Source organism: Aegilops tauschii, chromosome 4 (assembly GCF_002575655.3).
Source record: "Aegilops tauschii subsp. strangulata cultivar AL8/78 chromosome 4, Aet v6.0, whole genome shotgun sequence".
NCBI classification, from domain to species: Eukaryota; Viridiplantae; Streptophyta; class Magnoliopsida; order Poales; family Poaceae; genus Aegilops; species Aegilops tauschii.
In genome coordinates this window covers 277438927-277460320 of record NC_053038.3, presented here as the reverse complement: position 1 = coordinate 277460320, position 21394 = coordinate 277438927, and the positions used below count along the sequence as shown (strand labels likewise).

Here is a 21394-nt window from a genome sequence, read left to right as displayed (position 1 = left end):
TTTGAAGTTTTCTGTGATGCTTCTCTCCAAGGTCTCGGTGCTGTGTTAATGCAAGAGAAGAAAGTTGTGGCCTATACCTCTAGTCAGTTGAAGCCCAATGAGAAGAACTACCCCACTCACGATCTTGAGTTGGCGGCAGTTTTCCATGCATTAATAACGTCGAGACATCTCTTGTTGGGAAGACAAGTGGACATATTCACCGATCACAAGAGTCTCAAGTATATCTTCACTCAGCCCAACCTCAACCTCAGGCAGACTCGATGGGTCGAAATGATTCAAGAGTACAATCTGAGTATTGAGTATACTCCAGGCAAGGCAAATGTCATTGCAGATGCTTTAAGTAGGAAGGCTTATTGCAACAGTTTAATCCTCAAGCCATTCCAACCGGATCTTTGTGAAGCTTTCCGCAAGCTGAATCTCCAAGTTGTTCCTCAAGGCTTTCTTGCCAACCTCATAGTCTCTCCTACTTTGGAAGATCAAATTCGTGAGGCACAACTTCTTGATGCCATGGTGAAGAAGGTGAAACGTGGTATCGACAAGGGTCTTTCTAAATACAAGTGCTATCGCATTGATGACAGAGACACTTTATTCTTCGAGGACCGGATTGTGGTTCCTAAAGGTGATCTAAGGAAAGTCATTATGAACGAGGTGCACAATTCTCTTCTTTCCATTCATCCTGGAAGTACGAAGATGTATCATGACCTCAAGCAGTCGTATTGGTGGACTCGAATGAAGCAAGAAATTGCTCAATTCGTGAATGAATGTGATGTCTGTCGAAGAGTGAAAGTAGAACACCAACGACCAGCTGGTCTCCTCCAACCTCTTGCTATCCCAGAGTGGAAGTTTGATCATATCGAAATGGACTTCGTGACTGGATTTCCCAAGTCCAAGCGTGGAAATGATGCTATCTTCATTGTCATCGACAAGCTTTCTAAAGTGGCTCATTTTCTTCCAATCAAAGAATCTATCACAGCAGCTCAGTTGGCAGAGCTATACACCTCCAGAATTGTCTCCTTGCATGGCATTCCACAATTGATTTCTTCTGATCGTGGAAGCATCTTCACCTCTAAGTTCTGGAACTCCTTCCAGAAGGCCATGGGCACTAACATTCGCTTCAGCACAGCTTTCCATCCTCAAACTAGTGGCCAAGTCGAGCGAGTCAATCAAATTCTTGAAGATATGCTCAGGGCTTGTGTCATTTCCTTTGGCATGAAATGGGAAGATTGTCTTCCATATGCCGAATTCTCCTACAACAACAGCTTCCAAGCAAGTTCGGGCAAGGCCCCATTCGAGATTCTCTATGGCAGAAAGTGTCGTACTCCTCTCAATTGGTCAGAGACTGGTGAACGCCAACTTCTTGGCAATGACTTAATCACAGAAGCTGAAGAAATGTGTAAAGTCATCCGTGATAATCTCAAAGCCGCGCAATCGCGTCAGAAGAGTTACTATGATAGTAAGCACAGTGATGTGGCTTTCGAGATCGGAGACCATGTCTACCTCCGCGTCTCTCCAATGAAAGGCACTCGTCGCTTCGGTATCAAAGGGAAGCTTGCCCCTAGATACGTGGGTCCTTTCAAGATCATTGGAAAAAGAGGCGACCTCGCCTATCAACTTGAGCTTCCTTCCAATTTCGCGAACGTGCACAATGTGTTCCACGTGTCACAGCTCCGCAAGTGCTTCAAGACTCCTGAGCGCACTATCAACTTCGAAGAGATTGACCTCCAAGAAGATATGTCTTATCATGAGCACCCCGTTGCTATTCTTGAAGAAACTGAGCGCAAGACTCGCAACAAGTCAATCAAATTCCTGAAAGTGAAGTGGTCGCACCATTCTGACTGGGAAGCCACCTGGGAACGCGAGGACCATCTCTGTTCCGAATATCCGGAGTTCTTTCAGTCCTAGATCTCGGGGCGAGATCCTCTCGTAGTGGTGGAGTGTTGTAACACCCCGGATGTAACTTTCCATATTTGTAACTCCAACTCTTGCCATTTTCGGCTATGTGTTATGATATTCCCTCCGTGGTCGGGTTTTGTCTTTCGTTTTGCATTTTGTCCATGTCATGCATTTCATATCATGTCATCATGTGCATTGCATTTGCATACGTGTTCGTCTCATGCATCCGAGCATTTTCCCCGTTGTCCGTTTTGCAATCCGGCGCTCCCATCTCCTCCGGCGCACCCCTTTTATTTTCTTTCGTGAGCGGGTGTCAAACATTCTCAAAATGGACCGAGGCTTGTCAAGTGGCCTTGGTATACCACTGATAGACCACCGGTCAAGTTTCGTTCCATTTGGAGGTCGTTTGGTACTCCAACGGTTAACCGGGCAACCGCAAAGTCCATTTGTGTGTTGCAGCAAAACCCCCCTCAAAACCAGCCCAAACTCCTCTAAGTCACTTCCATGCTGTAGGTCGTTCGATCACGATCGTGTGGGCGAAAACCGCACCTCATTTGGACTCTCCTAGCTCCCTCTAGCTATATACATGCTCCTCTCCCGAAATACATTCGCAGTCCAACCCTAAAAATCGCCCTCCGGCGCCGCCGGACGTGTCCGTACATCGCCGGACAAATCTGCCGCCGCCCCGCAGCCACTCCACGTCCGCCGCCCGTGTTGACCTCCGCATCCGGCCACGCCGCCGGCAAGCCCTGCCTCCGTCGCCTCGCCAAGTTTCGCCGCCAGCGCCTCCTGCATCGCGCCGCCCCTCCCCAAGCCCTCATCTCCGGGCTCCCCTGCAAGTTCTGCTGCCGCCTGCTTCCTCTCGTGCGAGACCGAGACAAACGAGGGCTTCCTCCTGCTCGATTCGCCCGTGCCCGTTGACCCGTCGTCCTCCACGTGGCCCGCCAGCCAAGCCGCGCCAAGGCCCACTCTGCGTCCAGCCCAGCTCCACCAGCGGCCCAAGGCCCTCTGGTGAGCCTCAGCCCAGCCACTGTTCGCCCATGTGCACCGCTGGCCCAGTCAGTTTTGGCCCAGTGTTGTTTTTTTTCTGTCTGTGATTTTTGCCTATTAATGCTGAGAAAACAGATTTGCAGAAAAACCCTTGAACTTCATGCATATAATAACTTCACAACCGTGCATCGGATTAAAATAATTTATACATGTTAAATGCTCAGAAATTTGTGTAGATTGATAATTTGCCACTTTCATCCCATGTTAAAATGTTTAAAATGCTGTTTGTTTAATTTGCTCAAATGCCTTGTTAAAATGATTTATTTCATAACTAAATAACTGTAACTCGGATTTAAATAAACTATATATCAACTTGCTTGGAAAAATGCCTAGTTTAACATGGTGCACTTTGTTTTGCTTTTTAACAACATTAAAATTGTGTTTAGGGCAGAACAGTACCAAATTCAAAATATGCATTTGAGGATTTTCCGGAATTGTTATTTGTTGTTCCGGCCTCATTTAAACTTGCCTAAATAGTTAGTTTACTTATGCTTCACCTCTTGCCATGTTAATCAACATTTAATATTGACGAGTAGCATAAACAAGAGCGAACTAAATAATTGATGTGGTGTTTTGTCAATATGCAACTCGTTGCATATTGAGCTCCACTTAATTTGTAGTATTGTTTGTTGCATTTTGCCATGCCATGCCTCATTAAATCGGACATGCATCATACTTGTTTGTGCATCATGCCATGTGTATGTGGTGGTTGTTTACTATGTTGTTTGTTTCTTTCCGGGTTGCTTCTCTCGTTAGCTTCGGTTTCGTTCCCGAGTTGTGAGGATTCGTTCGACTACGTCCGTTTGTCTTCTTCATGGACTCGTTCTTCTTCCTTGCGGGATTTCAGGCAAGATGACCACCCCTCGAAATCACTTCTATCTTTGCTTTGCTAGTTGTTCGTTCTATTGCCATGTTGCGCTACCTACCACTTGCTATATCATGCCTCCCATATTGCCATGTCAGCCTCTAACCATCCTTTCCTAGCAAACCGTTGTTTGGCTAAGTTACCACTTTTGCTCAGCCCTTCTTATAGTGTTGCTAGTTGCAGGTGAAAATGAAGTTTGTTCCATGTTGGAACATGGATATGTTGGGATATCACAATATCTCTTACTTAATTAATGCATCTATATATTTGGTAAAGGGTGGAAGGCTCGGCCTTATGCCTGGTGTTTTGTTCCACTCTTGCCGCCCTAGTTTCTGTCATACCGGTATTATGTTCCTTGAGTTTGCGTTCCTTACGCGGTTGGCTGATTTATGGGACCCCCTTGACAGTTCGCCTTGAATAAAACTCCTCCAGCAAGGCCCAACTTTGGTTTTACCATTTGCCACCTAAGCCTTTTCCCCCGGGTTTTCGCGAGCCCGAGGGTCATCTTTATTTAAACCCCCGGGCCAGTGCTCCTCTGAGTATTGGTCCAACCTGTCAGTTGCCGGTGGCCACCAGGGGCAACTCTAGGCTCGCCTATCGGAAGCTTGGACAATCCGGTGTGCCCTGAGAATGAGATATGTGCAGCTCCTATCGGGATTTGTCGGCACATTCGAGCGGCTTTGCTGGTCTTGTTTTACCATTGTCGAAATGTCTTGTAAACCGGGATTCCGAGACTGATCGGGTCTTTCCGGGAGAAGGTTTATCCTTCGTTGACCATGAGAGCTTATGATGGGCTAAGTTGGGACACCCCTGCAGGGTATTATCTTTCGAAAGCCGTGCCCGCGGTTATGAGGCAGATGGGAATTTGTTAATGTCCGGTTGTAGAGAACTTGTCACTTGACCCAATTAAAATACATCCACTGCGTGTGTAGCCGTGATGGTCTCTTCTCGGCGGAGTCCGGGAAGTGAACACGGTTTGAGTTATGTATGACGTAAGTAGGAGTTCAGGATCACTTCTTGGTCACTACTAGATGACGACCGCTCCGTTGCTTCTCTTCTCGCTCTCTTTTGCGTATGTTAGCCTCCATATATGCTTAGTGCCTGCTGCAGCTCCACCTCATTACACCATCCTTTCCTATAAGCTTAAATAGTCTTGATCTCGCGGGTGTGAGATTGCTGAGTCCTCGTGACTCACAGATTCTACCAAAACAGTTGCAGGTGCCGACGATGCCAGTGCAGATGATGGGATCGACCTCAAGTGGGAGTTCGATGAGGAACGTGGTCGTTACTATGTGTCTTTTCCTGATGATCAGTAGTGGAGTCCAGTTGGGACGATCGGGGATCTAGCAATTGGGGTTATCTTATTTTCATTTGGATCTTGACCGTAGTCGGTCTATGTGTGTATTTTGGATGATGTATGGATTATATTTATGTATTGTGTGAAGTGGCGATTGTAAGCCAACTCTTTATCCCATTCTTGTTCATTACATGGGATTGTGTGAAGATGACCCTTCTTGCGACAAAACCACAATGCGGTTATGCCTCTAAGTCGTGCGTCGATACGTGGGAGATATAGCCGCATCGTGGGCGTGACACCCTCATGATTGATTCATATGGTGGCCTAATTATTATTCTAGGAAAGTGTTCCATACCCTTCCTGAAAGGAAATTGGAACTGAATATTGCCTTCTTTCATATCAATCACGGCATCGATAGTGCGTAGAAACGGTCTACTAAGAATAATTGGACAAGACGGATTGTAATCAATATCAAGAACAATAAAATCTATGAGCAGATAATTCCTATTTGCAAGAATAAGAACATCATTAATTATTCCCATAGGCTTTTTAATAGTAGAATCCGCCAAGTGCAAATTTAAAGAACATTCTTCAAGATTGGTAAGACCGAGCACATTACATAAAGATTTCGGAATTGTAGACACTAGCACCCAAGTCACACAAAGCAAAACATTCATAATTTTTAATCTTGACTTTGATCGTAGGTTCCCACTCGTCATGCAATTTTCTAGGAATTGATACTTCTAATTCCATTTTTTCTTCAAAAGCTTTCATCATAGCATCAACAATATGTTTAGTAAAAGCTTTATTTTGTTCATAAGCATGGGGTGAATTTATCATGGATTGCAACAAATAAATACAATCAATCAAAGAGCAACTATCATAATTAAAGTCTTTGTAATCCAAAAGAGTGGGCACATCACTAGTTAAAGTTTTGACCTCTCCAAACCCACTTTCATCAATTCAACAAGATTTTCACCCTCCAAAATATTGGGACGCCTTCTACCTGGAGTTGACTTTTCTCCAGACCCTTTTCCAACAACATTAACTTTACAAAACACGGAATCAATAGAAGAAACACCAACCATTTTAAGATCTTCATCACTTTTGCGAAAGAAATCGCTAGAAAATGCTTTTTCTAAAAATTCTCTTTTAGCTCTAAGCATAGCGGTTCTTTCTTACTTTCATCCATAGAAATATAAAGAGCTTTAATTGATTCATCCACTTTAGGCACAAAAATTTTCATCTTGATATTTTCCACATCATGAGCAATTCTATCAACACTTCTAGACAAATCATCAATCTTACTCAACTTTTCTTCTATGGAAGTGTTGAAAGCTTTTTGCGTGTTGATAAATTCTTTAATATTGTTCTCAAGATCAGAGGCATTCCTATTATTATTATAAGATTGATTTCCATAGGAATTACCATAATTATTAGAGGAATTACTAGTAAAAGGCCTAGGATTAAAATTACCTCTATAAGCATTGTTATTGAAATTATTTCGAGAGATAAAATTCACATCTATGGCATCACTACTTTGCTCAATCAAAGTAGACAAATGCATATCACTAAAGTCAATGGGAGCACTTTTACTAGCAACCAATTTCATAAGAGCATCAACTTTTTCACTCAAAGAAGAAATTTCTTCAACCGAATTAACTTTTTTACTAGGAGGAGCCCTTTCGGTATGCCATTGTGAATAATTTGCCATAATATTATCAAGCAATTTGGTGGCTTCACCCAAAGTAATTTCCATAAAAGTACCACCCGCGGAGGAATCTAAAAGATTACGAGAAACAAAATTCAATCCCGCATAAAAAATTTGTATGATCATCCAAAGATTTAACCCATGAGTTGGGCAATTCCTTAGCATCATTTTCATCCTTTCCCAAGATTGTGCAACATGCTCGTGTTCAAGTTGCTTGAAATTCATGATCTAGGTTCTAAGGGAAATATTTTTTGCGGGCGGAAAATACTTAGTGATAAAAGCATCTTTGCATTTATTCCAAGAATCGATACTATTGCGAGGCAAAGAAGAGAACCAAATTTTTGCAGAATCACGCAAAGAAAACGGAAATAATTTCATCTTCACCACATCATTGTCCACATATTTTTTCTTTTTCATATCGCATAATTCCACGAAGGTATTAAGATGGGACGCGACATGCTCATTAGGAGTACCGGAAAATTGATCTTTCATAAGAAGATTTAGCAAAGCAGTATTAATATCACAAGACTCCGCACTGGTGGCGGGAGGAGCAATTGGAGTGCCGATAAAATCATTGTTGTTGGTATTTGAGAAATCACATAACTTGGTGTTCTCTTGAGTCATGATGACCACACAACAAGATTGCACTCAAAAACAGATCCGACAAGAAAACGGCGAACAAAAAAGAGGGACAAATAAAATGGCAATTTTTTGTGAAGTGGGGAAGAGGAAAACGAGAGGCAAATGGAGAATAATGCAAATTGCGAGGAGATGAGATTTGTGATTAGGAAGCTGGTATATGTTGAAGATCCTCCCCGGCAACGGCGCCATAAATTCCTTTTGATGTCGCTTGAAGCTACGTCAGTATTTCCCCAAAGAGGAAGGGATGATGTAGCACAGCGGCGGTAGGTATTTTCCTTAGATATGAAACCAAGGTTATCGAACCAGTAGGAGAACCAAGCAACACAACGTAAACAACCCCTGCACACAGATAACAAATCCTCGCAACCCGACGTGTTAAAGGGGTTGTCAATCCCTTCCGGGTACGGTGCCTCAAGATAGGCAAACGGACGTGAGATAAAATTATAGTAGATTGATAGATCGAACGCCAAATAAAATAAATAAGAATAAATTACAGCAAGGTATTTTTGTATTTTTAGTTTAACTAGCAAGATGCCCATGCATTGCACGGAGAATCAAGATGCATTTGTATGAGTACTTTATGTTGTGGGAGAAAAGGATGAACAAGAGAAGGCCTAATTTGCAAATGTGGAGAGGGGTGTGGGTATCTTTTTGCAAAATTGCCATAGTTTCCTTCCTATCCATCAGATATAAATCGGACGGCCTATATTGCAGGATGGCAGGCACACCATCATCACCAACTCTGTTTTTTATAAGAGTAGAGATAGATATGAAAATAAATGCAAGGAAAAATTAGATCGCAAAGGCAAATATATGAGAAAGAGACTCGGGGGCTGTAGGTTTCACTAGTGGCTTCTCTCGAGAAAAATAGCAAACAGTGGGTGAACAAATTACTGTTGGGCAATTGATAGAACTTCAAATACTCATGACGATATCCAGGCAATGATCATTATATAGGCATCACGTCCAAGATTAGTAGACCGACTCCTGCCTGCATCTACTACTATTACTCCACACATCGACCTCTATCCAGCATGCATCTAGTGTATTAAGTTCGTGGAAAAATGGAGTAATGCAATAAGAACGATGACATGATGTAGACAAGATCTATCTATGTAGAGATAGACCCCATCGTTTTATCCTTAGTATCAACGATACATACGTGTCGGTTCCCCTTCTGTCACTGGGATCAAGCACCGTAAGATTGAACCCACTACAAAGCACCTCTTCCCATTGCAAGATAATTAGATCAAGTTGGCCAAACAAGACCCAAATATCGGAGAAGAAATATGAGGCTATAAGCAATCATGCATATAAGAGATCAAAGAAACTCAAATAACTTTCATGGATATAAAAAGATAGATCTGATCATAAATTCAAAGTTCATCGATCCCAACAAACACACCGCAAAAGAGTTACATCATATGGATCTCCAAGTGACCATTGTATTGAGAATTCAGAGAGAGAGATGAAGCCATCTAGCTACTAACTACGGACCCGAAGGTCTACAAAGAACTACTCACGCATCATCGGAGAGTCACCAATGGAGGTGGTGAACCCCATTTGAGATGGTGTCTAGATTGGATCTGGTGGTTCTGGACTCTGCGGCGGCTGGATGAATATTTCGTCGACTCCCCCAACGTTTTGGGAATATTGGGGTATTCATAGAGCAAAGAGGCGGACCGGGGGGCACCTGAGGTGGGCACAACCCACCAGGGCGCGCCTGGGCCTCCTGGCGCGCCCTGATGGGTTGTGCTCTCCTCGGAGCACCCCCCAGGCGCAACCAGGGCCCATGATGTTCCTTCTGGTCCAAAAAAAATCTCCGTGGAGTTTCGTTGCGTTTGGAATCCATCTGATATTGATTTCGTGCGATGTAAAAAACATGCAGAAAACAACAACTGGCACTTGGCACTATGTCAATAGGTTAGTACCAAAAAATGATATAAAATGACTATAAAATGATTATAAAACATCCAAGATTGATAATATAACAGCATGGAACAATAAAAAATTATAGATACGTTGGAGATGTATCAGATTGTTTCAAGGAACGGACTAGGCGAGGCTTAATGCCGCTCATGATTAGTCTGTTGGCCCTCTAAACTTGTCTGTTGGTTTGTAGGTGGTACACCGAAGCATAATCGAGCTTGATGCCCATAGTAGCGCACCAGCCCTTGACTTCTTGGGCCATGAAATTGGATCCATTATCCGCGATAATACTGTGAGGGACACCATAATGGTGTACCACGCCGGATATAAAGTTGATAACTGGTCCAGACTTTGCTGAGGTTACTGGTTTTGCCTCAATCCATTTATTGACCATGACTAGTAGGTATTTCTTTTTCTTGGTTCCCCCTTGAAGTGGTCCGACCATGTCCAATCCCCAGACTGCGAAAGGCCAGGTGATTGGTATAGTCTGGAGAGCCGTGAGGGGCATGTGGCTTTGCTTAGTGAATAGCTGGCATCCAACACAATGTTGGACTAGAGTGCAGGCATCTTGGCGGGCGGTGGGCCAGAAAAACCCTGCTCGGAAGGCCTTGCTTACCCGGGCCCGAGCTGCCGCGTGGTGGCCGCCCATGCCAGCATGTATCTCGGCCAAAACTTTGAGAATGCATCACGCCCCAATAGGGCGTGGTATCCGCTATGGAAGGGCACAATGTGGAAGAGTAGTTCTTCGGTCCTATAGTTCGCCAAAGTGCCGAATACTACATCCATAGTAACTCGTACGGAGCAGCGCGCCTCTTTGTCGAGGATGATTCCCCGAAACATAGTGTAACATTGTTCGACTCGAGATCTGTCGAATTGCATCTTGTCAAGGGTATCCTCGTAGATGAGGTTTAAGCCACTGCCTCCATCCATAAGCACCTTGGTTAATCTGAAGCCGTCCACGATGGCATCGAGGACTAGCGCAGCGGGTGCTCGGATGAGTCGTGCCCTTGGTTCGTCCTCCACATTGAAGGTGATCGGGGTGTCCGTCCAGTAGCTTGCTGTTGTGACCTGGTGGACTTGGTTGAGCTCTCGAAGGGCTCTTTTCCTCTAATTGTTCGAGGAGAAGGTTTCGTAGATGGTTAAGACATTATGGTCATTGGATGAAGGTGTTTCTGATCCTCTACTGGGAGTTTGAAGGCGGAGTATGGCTTCGCCACTTTTGGTGACCTGTCTAACAACCCAGCAAGCTCGAAGCCTGTGAGTCAAATTTGTGTTTAACTGGGCCGAGTGTATGGGGCATGGCTTATCCAGTATTTCGTCCAGGACCGATCTGGGTCCGACGAGGGATCTATTCCCTTTTTCAGCGGGCTCGTGTTCGGACGACCACTTTGTGTATGCACGCTTGTCCCGGATTATACTTGACTGTTCTGCATGGTTTGACTCCACGCGTATTTGTTGTTCCTTCCAGGTGCTCTCCATGGCGCAGTACTTGCGTACCAGGTCTGATAACTCGGCAATGCTTTTGCACGTGGTGACGGGCGAGGGCGTTCAGAATCCCTTCTTCTCGGCAGTTAGACCGAAAAGTTGTAATTATGTCTTGGTCACAGTAGCTTGTGATTTTTTCTTGTACCAAGAGGAATTTGCCCCAATAATGATGGACCGTCTCTCCAGGCTGCTGCTTTACGTACATCAAATCCCAGATGTCCGGAGGACCCAAATTGTCTGGGGAGTACACGACATGGGTGGTGGGTGGGAGAAAATTTTGTACTGTCCCAGGTTGTGTGTCCAGAACTCTAGCGGTGGTATCTGCAACATCCTACTGTCAGCGGACGGTGTTAGGGACTTGAAGTCGTGTTTTAGGTCAGAACTTGGCTTGGGACCTTCTTCGGGGCTCGTGACCCGATCATTGATCTGGACGTAACTCATTTTGAGCTTCGGCGATGATGATTCTTCGGCCAATTCTTCAATGGTGGCGACGAGGTGCGTGGCAGGCGGGGTGTAAATTTCCCTATTGCCGGGCATAAGCCCGATCCGGTCGTAGACCGAGGATTGACCGTCGGAGACTCCCATGGCCCGAATCCGATCTAGGATATCGTTTACGGATGAGAGGTCCATCGGGTCCATGCTTCTCGCGTGTTCGGGACTGACTCGAAGTGCGGTCGCTCCGGGTCTGTTCAAGACAGTGTTCGGGCGGTGCGCAGTCGACGTATTGACGGAAACCGGGTCTAAGGCCAGGCTCCGCACATCGTTGGTTTCCGTCCCTGAGGTCAAAGCGGCGGGTTCCTGGTCTTCGGACGTCAGAGCTGCACCCAAACTCGAAGCTGATAGTGCGGTAAGGGCCGATCCGAAGATCAAATCGGGAAGAGGCGCCGAAGTTAATGCTTTGGGAGCCGTGGTGTTTCCAGGTGAGGCTGAGAAGCCGGTGAAGATCAGATTGCCCCGAGCGTCGGTGATGTATTCAAAGTTACCAAACCAGATCTGATGCTCAGGGGCGAAGCTGTCGACCGGGTTGAGATGGCCGGTCGAGTCAGCGTGCAAAACAATGCCGCCGAACACGAAAAGTTGCCCGGGATGAAGATGTCCCCGGTGCTAACGCCGTCTCCGATGATCAGGCGAGCCATAGACCCTTCGGCGACCCAGCAGCGGAACTCTCAATGAAAGCACCAATGTCGTGTAAAAACCGGCGGATCTGGGGTAGGGGGTCCCGAACTATGGACCTTGGATCGATGGGGAACAGTAGAAGTGGGACGCGATGTTTACCCAGGTTCGGGCCCTCTCTAAGATGTAAAACCATACATCCTGCTTGATTATATTGCTTGTGTATAAGGGGGTTACAGAGTAGATCTACCACGAGATCAGGCGAACTAAACCTAACTAATAGGATGGCGGTTGTTCTTCTAGCCTCTATGGACTAAGCCCCCTGGTTTATATAGACACTAGGGGTGCTAGGGTTTACAGATAGTCGGTTACATCAAGGAAACTCCGGATCTTCCATCTTGACTTGGGGTGCACACCAAGGAACAAAAGGTCTTCGGTCCAGATACAATGCGGCCCACCAATCCGGCCCATGTAAGACTGGCCGGCATCCGAGGATCCCCTAATCCAGGACTCCCTCAGACGTATCACCTAGCTAGCTTATGTGCTTCAAAGTTTGAAGCTCTAGATTCAAAACTAAAAACACATGAAGTAAAATCTTTAGCAGTTTCTCTCAACTCTCTAATGATGCTGCCAACCCCCTGCTGAATATGGGAGACCACTTGTTTACATTAAGATGCTATGTGCATATATTGCATGCCAAAATTCTATGCCAAAGCCAGAGCCTCTCTGCATGCTACTGCTTCAACAATGGCCGGATCATCCCCTGCATGACCAGAATTGATGAGTCCAAGGAACTCCCTACCCGGTCACAGTAGATGCCTGATGCAGCCCCAATATTGTGATCAATTGAGATCCCCGCATCTACATTGATCTTGACTGAACCTTCTGGCGGCTGAACCCACCTCGTTGACCATATTTTGTTGGAGTTATTGCATGTGGTGCGTTTGGGACTTGTACTTGGTCAAGCTTTGAGATGAACCTTGTGACAAAAAGGTGGGTAGATAATGGGCTCTGGTTAATCCCCTCATGCATTAGCTTTCGTCTTGTGCACTAGATCGCCCAAAGGGTCACGGTCACGCTGGTCATTTCATCGTGGCTAAGAACCTCCATCCTTGCGAACACCCAGCTTCAGGCGGACGATTCAGTCGTTTGCGATCATGTGTTCCATCAATTCGAGATCAACCAACACCCACATGCACCGCACCATGTTGCATTCTATTATACTGGTTTCCAGGAGTCTGGCATGCCAGATACATAACAAGTATCGATGGGGGACATGTTTATGTGGTTTCGAGCATCTTCAGTCGGGATAGAATTGTATGATAACCTCCAAAGGAACTTCCTAACCTTTGGCGACACCGGCACCTTCCACAACATAACCCATGATTTACCTAAACTTTGCAGGCACCGCCACCTTCCACAACATATCCCATGATTTCTCATTTGCTACAGTATTCAAAGAACCAACCCTCTCTACCAACTAGTCTTCCCTCCTTTTCTTTGTTGCCCCTATCATTTTGTATGCAGACCTGACAGAGAAAATGCCATTATTTTTGAAGCCCCATGACCCGAAATCATCCATGTCTCGAGTACAAATAGGGACTTGAAGAATTGTTGTGGCATCATAGGAAGAAATACTTGTTGTACCAACTGTATGTTCCAGCGAGCATTCAAGGGATCCAGGAGCTCTGCCACCATTTGCGAAGGATTTTGGATCAAGGAAACGATCGGTCTCATGTTCTCCTTTCTCGGCATCCAGTTTGTGTCCCATATATTTGTTGTGATCCCATTGCCAATCCTTTTTTATAAGTCCTTACTTGAGTGTGTCACGACCTTCCACCACTCCTCTTCATATTTGAGATGGGTGCGCATCAAGAAAGTTAAAAGACTCATTTTTTGAGGTACCAACATCAGGCATGCCCAGGTACTTCTCAGTTTTTTTAGATGAGTATTTTTTTAGAAGAAGTCTTTTTAGATTTTTTTTTTGAGAAATAGAAGCCTTTTTAGATGAGTAGAGTGTGTTACTTGTGTCATCAGGAGAGGAGGTGACAATGACCTTGGCCCTTTGGGTACACGTGGGCTGTGGCTAGTGATTTCGTAGGCTTCGGCTTCGGCTTTGGCCTTTGTTTTCTTCCGACGGGCCACGAAGCGGTTCCATTGACTCTCTCAATCGAAACCCAGTTCTGCGTGGGCCGGGAGGGTTGGAGTGGGGAGCCGACGAGGCGGCAGCGGAGGGGGATCGCCGGAGACGGGATGGACGTGCCGTGGCTGCTGGTGGCGCACGGGTCCGTGACGGCGCTGGTGGTTGTGTCGTTTCTCTGCGGGCAGTGGCCCATCTTCGAGGGCACCTTCGTTCAGAGCATCAACCACTTCCTCACCTCCGGAGCCTACCGCCACTTTCTGTGCGCGCTGCACGCCTCCTCCCGTTCCCTCACACCGCCTCTTCCGCTTCTCACTTAGTGAAGATTGTTTGCGCAGGCGGCTCGTGCAGGCGGCGTGCGGTACTGGAGCCAGGGATCTCGTGCTCGGCGTCGAGCAGTACTGCTGCGACCGCCCTAACCCTATCCTGCAGGTGCACGTGGTGCTGAGTATCTATGTGTGTTGTAACGCCTGCTCATATCATGAAAAGTTAGGGTGTTTGATTTTGATGCTATGTTATGCGAGATTGTTGCTTGGGATTGGCTGATATGATATTGCTCTCTTATGCTGAGTTGAATCAACCAAGGTAGAGAGTTTATTGAATCAGAATGTGGTCGGTTGAATAGAGAAAGAGTTTGTCAGGGGTTTTGGGTCTGTTGATGATGAATGGATGAATGTTGAGCGATTTGGTGGTTGGTTGTCTACAGACAGTTATGAGATATGCTTTGTTGTGTAAATCTATTGCATTTTCTGCACAAATTGGACGTGCATCTAAATGTTGCCAATTGAGAAGGGACAATGGAGTATTGAGTTGTGTCAGTTGTGTGAAATTTTAAGGGGTTTCATGCTTGGCTTATTTCTACATTTATGGTGTACTATTTCCATGGGAGAGCTGGTTTTGGGGTGGACTAAAAGTAATTGAAGAATGTCAGAAGGGCATCCTACCTCCGTCCTGGTTTATTAGTACCCTTTGTATTCTGTGCCAAATTTTGATCTTAAATTTAACTAACAAAATGTTAATGCTTGTCATAAAAAATAATATAATTGGAAACTATTTTCGAATACGAATCCAATGATATAATTTTGCTGACATGCATTAATATTTTGTAAGTTAAATCTCTAGTCAAAATTTGGCACAAAATACAAAGGGGACTTATAAACCAGGATGGAGGTATTACTTGTTTGGGAGCCGGTTTGATGCATCTAAGCTACATGTGAATTGGTGCCTGGTTGGTGGGAAGCCTCACAAGTAATGGTTGGTCCATTTTTAGTGAATGGGCGGTGCTTTGGTCTTGTAGTTGCATGAGCATGTAAATTATGGGGAAGTGGGGAAGAGTGAGGGGAGAAAATAAGTGGAACTAGACAAAGATGAGCTGAGTGCTGGGTCACTTGGGATGGACAAATCTCATGGTTTAGTAGTTGAGCTGACTTAAGATCTTTGCACTGATTCAGTAGTGCATTATTAGAGTTACTACTATGAAATTATGATACATACATATAATGCACTTATCCTAGCGGTGCCATCTACAGTTATCTCTCTGTGTTTAATAATGAAATGTTTGCCGCAAAAATAAGTCACTACTTGGCCTGGAAAATAATTAAAACTCTGGTCAAATATGGAGCCTACTATGTTTAGGAAGTTCTAATCTGTTCGCAGCAATAACCTCTAAGCTTCTCCTCCTAATCATACCAGCTGACTATTTCAAAGTGTTAGATGTGCCATCTTTTTTACGTTTATTTTCATTTTTGGAACATGAGCCTGCCCTATTCCAACACTCTCATGCTCCTTATCTCTGCAACTGATTTACACTCCTTTTTTTTTTGTTTACTCTGGTTCCTCTATTTACTTGCTTTGTAGTCTTATAGCAGCATAACCATTAGGTTCGTCAGAAAATTGCTTACTTATGCAACATCTTATTTGTGATTTTTCTTTTTTTCTTAACTGCAGGTTTTGTATGTTGCCATAATTGGCGGAACATATTTTATAATAGTGCAGTCATCTTTCAAGTACATTCCTGGGTATTACGTGAGTGTATTGCACAGGTATCTCGTTAACATTTACCAATTTGCAAGACAGTCATTCCTTTCTCCATTTTTGGCAGTCAGAGATCTTGCTCTTGCAGGTACCTGAGCATTGTGGTTGTTTCTATTGGTGCTATACTCTTTGTCCTCACTAGCTTTTCTGATCCTGGGACTGTTACTTCTGAGAACGTGTCTCAGTATGTATCTGCCTATCCTTTTGACAACATTATTTATGTAGAGAAAGAATGTTCAACATGCAGGATTACCAGGTATGCTATTTTCTAGTGATTAGTCATACCATGGCTTAATAATTTTAGGTGTTGCCGTGCTTTTACTTTTGTGAATGATTGAAGAGAATAATTTTATCACGATAGTTTAGAACTGAATAAAGGTAAACCACACTGATTATTGTAAAAAAAACACCTGATTATTTTGGGACGTTTCTCGAGAGGCAATTATCTCATCAAGTAGAAATCAGATTTGCTCTATATGTTGGCTATTGTATTTGCATGAAATTTTAAAATTCTTTTACTTTCCGTCTGTCATGGATTTGATATGAAGCATGTTGTGGTGCGGTCAAGGTTTTGGAGCGGACAAATTGTATCCTAGAATTTAAGTTGACAGAGATCTTTTGTACTTGCATTCAGTAGAAGGTGTAGATATTGTTTGATGGTATGCTGGTAACTGTGCAAGTATACTTTGTAGTTTCGTAGACTAATTAACTATGATTGATCCTTCATAAGTGCAACCGATAAACTATTAACTATTATTTTGAAGTTTTTATGAAGTTATGATCATGCACTCATGCTACAATGTATTATAAATATGTGTTGTTCTCTTTGTTTAGTGTTGTTCATATCAATCTGCTTTGTTTGACATCCTAATAATGGTTCATTGATATGCAGACCAGCTAGGGCAAAGCACTGTAGAATATGCAATAGATGTGTGGCTCGATTTGATCATCACTGTGGATGGATGGTACTTTTATTTGCTGCTTGATGCGTGATGGTATCTTTGGCTTGTTTATATCCTGAAATTTGTGTGCTGACACAGAATAATTGCATTGGGGAGAAGAATACTCGCTATTTTGTGGCCTTCTTATTTTGGTGAGTTTTCTCTTACCTTTTTTCCATATTTCTTTTCTTTTGGCTACATAGATAGTCCCAACTCCCAAGGATCCATGACTCCATTCAGTTAACATCGACAAACCCCATTGTGCTATTCAATTTTCTTTTTGTTTCTTAGCATCATCCTTATTAGTACATGTCAGACTCCTAATTTCTCATCCTCTTGGCACCCGATAGTATCTCTCAGTTACGAGCACCAACCATGGAGACATTAATAAATGTGACAAGCCCACTAGGTATTTCAAAGTAGATATATATGGCTGGCAAGTTATTGGGAGCTAAAAGATTGAAGTGGAAAACATTATTGTTGAAGATGTGACTTACCTTCTAAATTATTCATAAATAATTTACCATGTTCTATCCAAGTGCAGTTGTTTAAATATTGTATGTATGATTATGCCCTCCTTTCCAAAATATAAGGTTTATAGTCAAACATGTGCATGTTTGACCAAGTTTTTAGAGAAAATATCAATATCTACAGACCAAATTGGGATCATTAGATCCATCACAAAAAGTATTTTTATATTTTATTTATTTGTATTGTAGATGTCGGTATTTTATTCTATAATCTTGGTCAAACATACACAAGTTTGACTTGCACGAAAATCGATAAACCTTATACTCTGTATGTCTAGTTGTCTGCAGTTTGGGACAGTTGGGGCTGTAGTTCATTTTAATTTGTGTTACAGTCTGTTTAGGAAGATTGATCTGCTACTTGATTTTAAAACCTATACTAATGCTGGAAATATTAGATCAACCTGTTCAAAGCAGATCCTTGCACTTTTCTTGCAACTTTATATTATTTATCTTTCTCCTTCTTCATAACAGGCATTTTCTTTTATGTCTGTATGGAGCAATTATCCTTGGCTTCATTGTTGCTGGTGAATTAAAAGACAAGAAAGTTGTCTACATACTGACAGGTTATTATTCTGTCCGTTCTAAGAGCTCACACTCTTGTCTAACAGGAATGTCTTCTCATGCCACATTTAACACTAACCATATGTGGAAGAGTGTTTAATCATTTTATTCCCTTGCGGCGTGATATAATAAAACTCGTCTAATAGAACTATAGGTGAAATTTTTTACCATCTTGCTGATATTTTGTGTTCTCGTATTTGAATATGAATGACTCAATACCCTTTGAGGAAAAGTTATCTAAATCATGTGACATAAATTATGGAACAGCTCATTTCACTTTATATTTCATTTAAGCATTATACTCCATCCGTTTTTGTTTACTCTGCATATAGCTTTGTCTCAAGTCAAACTTTGTTGACTTTGACCAAGTTTATACAAAAAACTATTGACTTCTACAATACCAAGTCAATATCGTTAGAATCATCATTGAATATATTTTCACATCATATATTTATTTTATTGTGAAAGTTTTTTTCTATATACTCGGTCAAGCATTATAAAGTTTGAATTAGGTCGAAACTAATATGCGGAGTAAATAAAAATGGAGCGTGTATATGTCTTCCTTCATAAGTTGACATTGTTAGACGGGATAGAGAGGTTTTGGTGGAATAGTTCGTTGTGTTGCTTGAGCCTCATGGGCATATATATAGGAGTACAATGATCAACTTGGAGTACAAGACAAGCCAGAACAAATCCTAGTCTATCTCGTCTTTCCTAATAATCAATATACTCAACATCCCCCCGCAGTCACAACGGTAGCAACACAGACGGTGAGACTGGAGAATAATCCGAAGGCAAGCCGACGGACCCCCCCCCCCCCCCCCCCCCCCCCCCCCCAAGTCGTAACGGTCGATGCATCGCGGAGTCGTGGCTGGAGTGAAAACCGACGAGGTTGCTCAAGCAAGGCGGTAGCCCTTTGTGCCGTTTGTCGATGTAGCTGAGTGTAGGGTGGTGCAGCCGTAGTCGAGGTAGCCATGCGAAGAATGCCGTGGTCGATGTCGAGTCGGGGTGGCCGGTGTAGAGGAAGTCGCCGTGGAGCTGCGGGCGCAAGGAGGCGCCGTGTTAGTCATAGGCGCAGTGGTGTCGAAGTAGTGGCAGCGCGCGGGCGGAAGCGTCGGGCGGCGGCGGGCTGAAGCTAGGGTTTAGAACCCGGAAACTGATACCATGTTAGACGGGATAGAGAGGTTTTGGTGGAATAGTTCGTTGTATTGCTTGAGCCTCATGGGCATATATATAGGAGTACAATGATCAACTTGGAGTACAAGACAAGCCAGAACAAATCCTAGTCTATCTCATCTTTCCTAATAATCAATATACTCAACAGACATTTTCTGTTTTCTAATTGAGTTGTCGTTGGAATTTGACAGTTTATTATGGCATTGATAATTCATTCTCTGGCCTGTTTCCCCATGTTGCACAGGTATGATAGAGGAATGAATAGAAATTTTTGAGTCCATCAGCATTCAGCACCCTATTCAGTGTCTAACCTAACTTATGGTCACTTTTGCAGTGGTTGCTTGCTGTCCATAACACACAGATACTTTTGGTTGTATTTTTGGGTATAATAGCGTTGCTTCTTGGGGGGTTTTGTGCTTATCATGTACATCTTTGCTTATCCAATACGACTACGAATGAGGTAACGCCTTGCCACACGCTTCATTTGAAAATTGCCAAATTTTCCATCATTTAATTTGTCCTTTTCTGAGGCTTCAAAAGCGATCACCTGAGTTGATCAATGAACCATGTTCTAATTAGTTTTTGCGAAGGGGTTCTTTGAGTAGACAGGAGAGGAAAGTGAGATTTTCTTTCAATGAATCATCTTAACAATGTTGATTTTACAATGCCTCTTTCCAATAGAGGCATAGTGATAAGACTATGTCGAGTAATGGAAGCAGTAACCCTAATGAGGATGAAACAAGTTTGAAGCATGTTATTAATACAAAAATGTCTTTCTGGACTTTCTTCTTCCAACTCATCTTGTGAAAATTAATGCAGACATTCAAATGGCAAGACTACATTTTCTGGATGAAAAAGGAGAACGCAGCGAAAGCTAGCGCATACACACTGAAGGCGAGCATCAACGCAGCCAGCAGTGAAGCGCAGAAATCGCCGCCAAGCAAATGGAAGACGTTCTTCTCAAGGTCGAAAACACGGGCCGAGGAGCTGGTCGTGAAGAATAACATATATGACGTTGGCTGGATCAGGAACCTGTGTGAGGTGATGGTACCTTTATCAGAGCGGAGGTCGTTCTCTTGCAAGAAGTCCGAATGAAGTGAAATGCTGTTGCAACTGTTGTATATCCGTTGTAGAATTTTGGGAACATTTCCCCTCCTCCCTCATACACTGACATGGTGTTAGGGCCGTGATCGGAGCCAAAGTAATTAACTGTAGATGACAGTATGTGCAAGTCGTTTTTGCTTGTATCATTCCTGAAGCAATCAATAGTTTTGGCATTTTGATTACTTTATTATGTGGGCACAGTGAGACACGTGAGTACGGCGGCGCATCTATCAGGAAGGGGGAAATATCAAGTACTCCCATCCTTGGAGTACTCCCTTTGCTCCAAGTCTAAAACATCAATTTTAAATGTTTCAAAAATTCTGAAAAAAACTGTGTACATTCACATGGAATGTGACTACATCCCCTAAAAAATTCAGGTCCAAACTCGTAATGTACATTGAGAAACAAAAAAGACAAATTCAGATGTGAATAGTGTAAATGTTGCTTTTGTCTTTTTATGACACTATTCATGCTAGATTTCACATTTTTGTTTCTCAATGTGCATTTAGAATTTGGGCTTGAAATTTTTAGGAGGTGTAGTCACAATCCTAGTAAACATACATATTTTTTTCCAGAATTTTTGAAGGATTTAAAATTGATTTATTTCAAGTTGGAGCATGGGGAGTACCTCAAGGATGTGAGTACTTGATATTTTCCCTATCAGCAAGATCCCAGGTTCCAAACATCTAGATAGATTGAAACCAACAAGAATGGTAGGAGGAATGGTTCTATATTTCTGATGTGCCGCTGGAGGACCCACCCCCCCCCCCCCCCCCCCCCCCCCCCGGCGCGCGTCCAAACTCAACTCTCCAGCCTCTCCAGGCTCAGGTGCATCGGATGTGGATGTTAAACGGCAAGGATGACGCCACCCGGGCCATCTGGGGCAACTTCTACGGGGGCAAATCCATGAAAGGGGCGGTCTC

At 43.6% G+C, this 21394-nt stretch overlaps 1 protein-coding gene across 1 annotated transcript; it reads left to right on the top strand.

Annotated features, from left to right (window-relative positions):
* The first annotated feature begins 14082 nt into the window (after positions 1–14082).
* LOC109742065 (probable protein S-acyltransferase 17) lies at positions 14083–20653 on the top strand. The gene is made up of 10 exons (XM_020301145.4): positions 14083–14387; positions 14464–14557; positions 16073–16167; positions 16248–16415; positions 17052–17124; positions 17200–17252; positions 18102–18193; positions 19559–19611; positions 19702–19827; positions 20187–20653. The coding sequence occupies exons 1-10, from the start codon at positions 14239–14241 to the stop codon at positions 20460–20462; spliced, it is 1179 nt and encodes a 392-aa protein (XP_020156734.1). The 5' UTR covers positions 14083–14238; the 3' UTR covers positions 20463–20653.
* Positions 20654–21394: the final 741 nt, after the last annotated feature.

What these genes read in the sequence shown, in the direction of transcription:
- LOC109742065 (XM_020301145.4), top strand. Translation starts at nt 14,239, where the DNA reads ATGGACGTGCCGTGGCTGCTGGTGGCGCACGGGTCCGTGACGGCGCTG. An exon ending in TCAACATGCAGGATTACCAG is followed by an intron (nt 16,416 to 17,051) that starts GTATGCTATTTT and finishes ATTGATATGCAG; the next exon opens with ACCAGCTAGGGCAAAGCACT. An exon ending in CCAATACGACTACGAATGAG is followed by an intron (nt 19,828 to 20,186) that starts GTAACGCCTTGC and finishes AAATTAATGCAG; the next exon opens with ACATTCAAATGGCAAGACTA.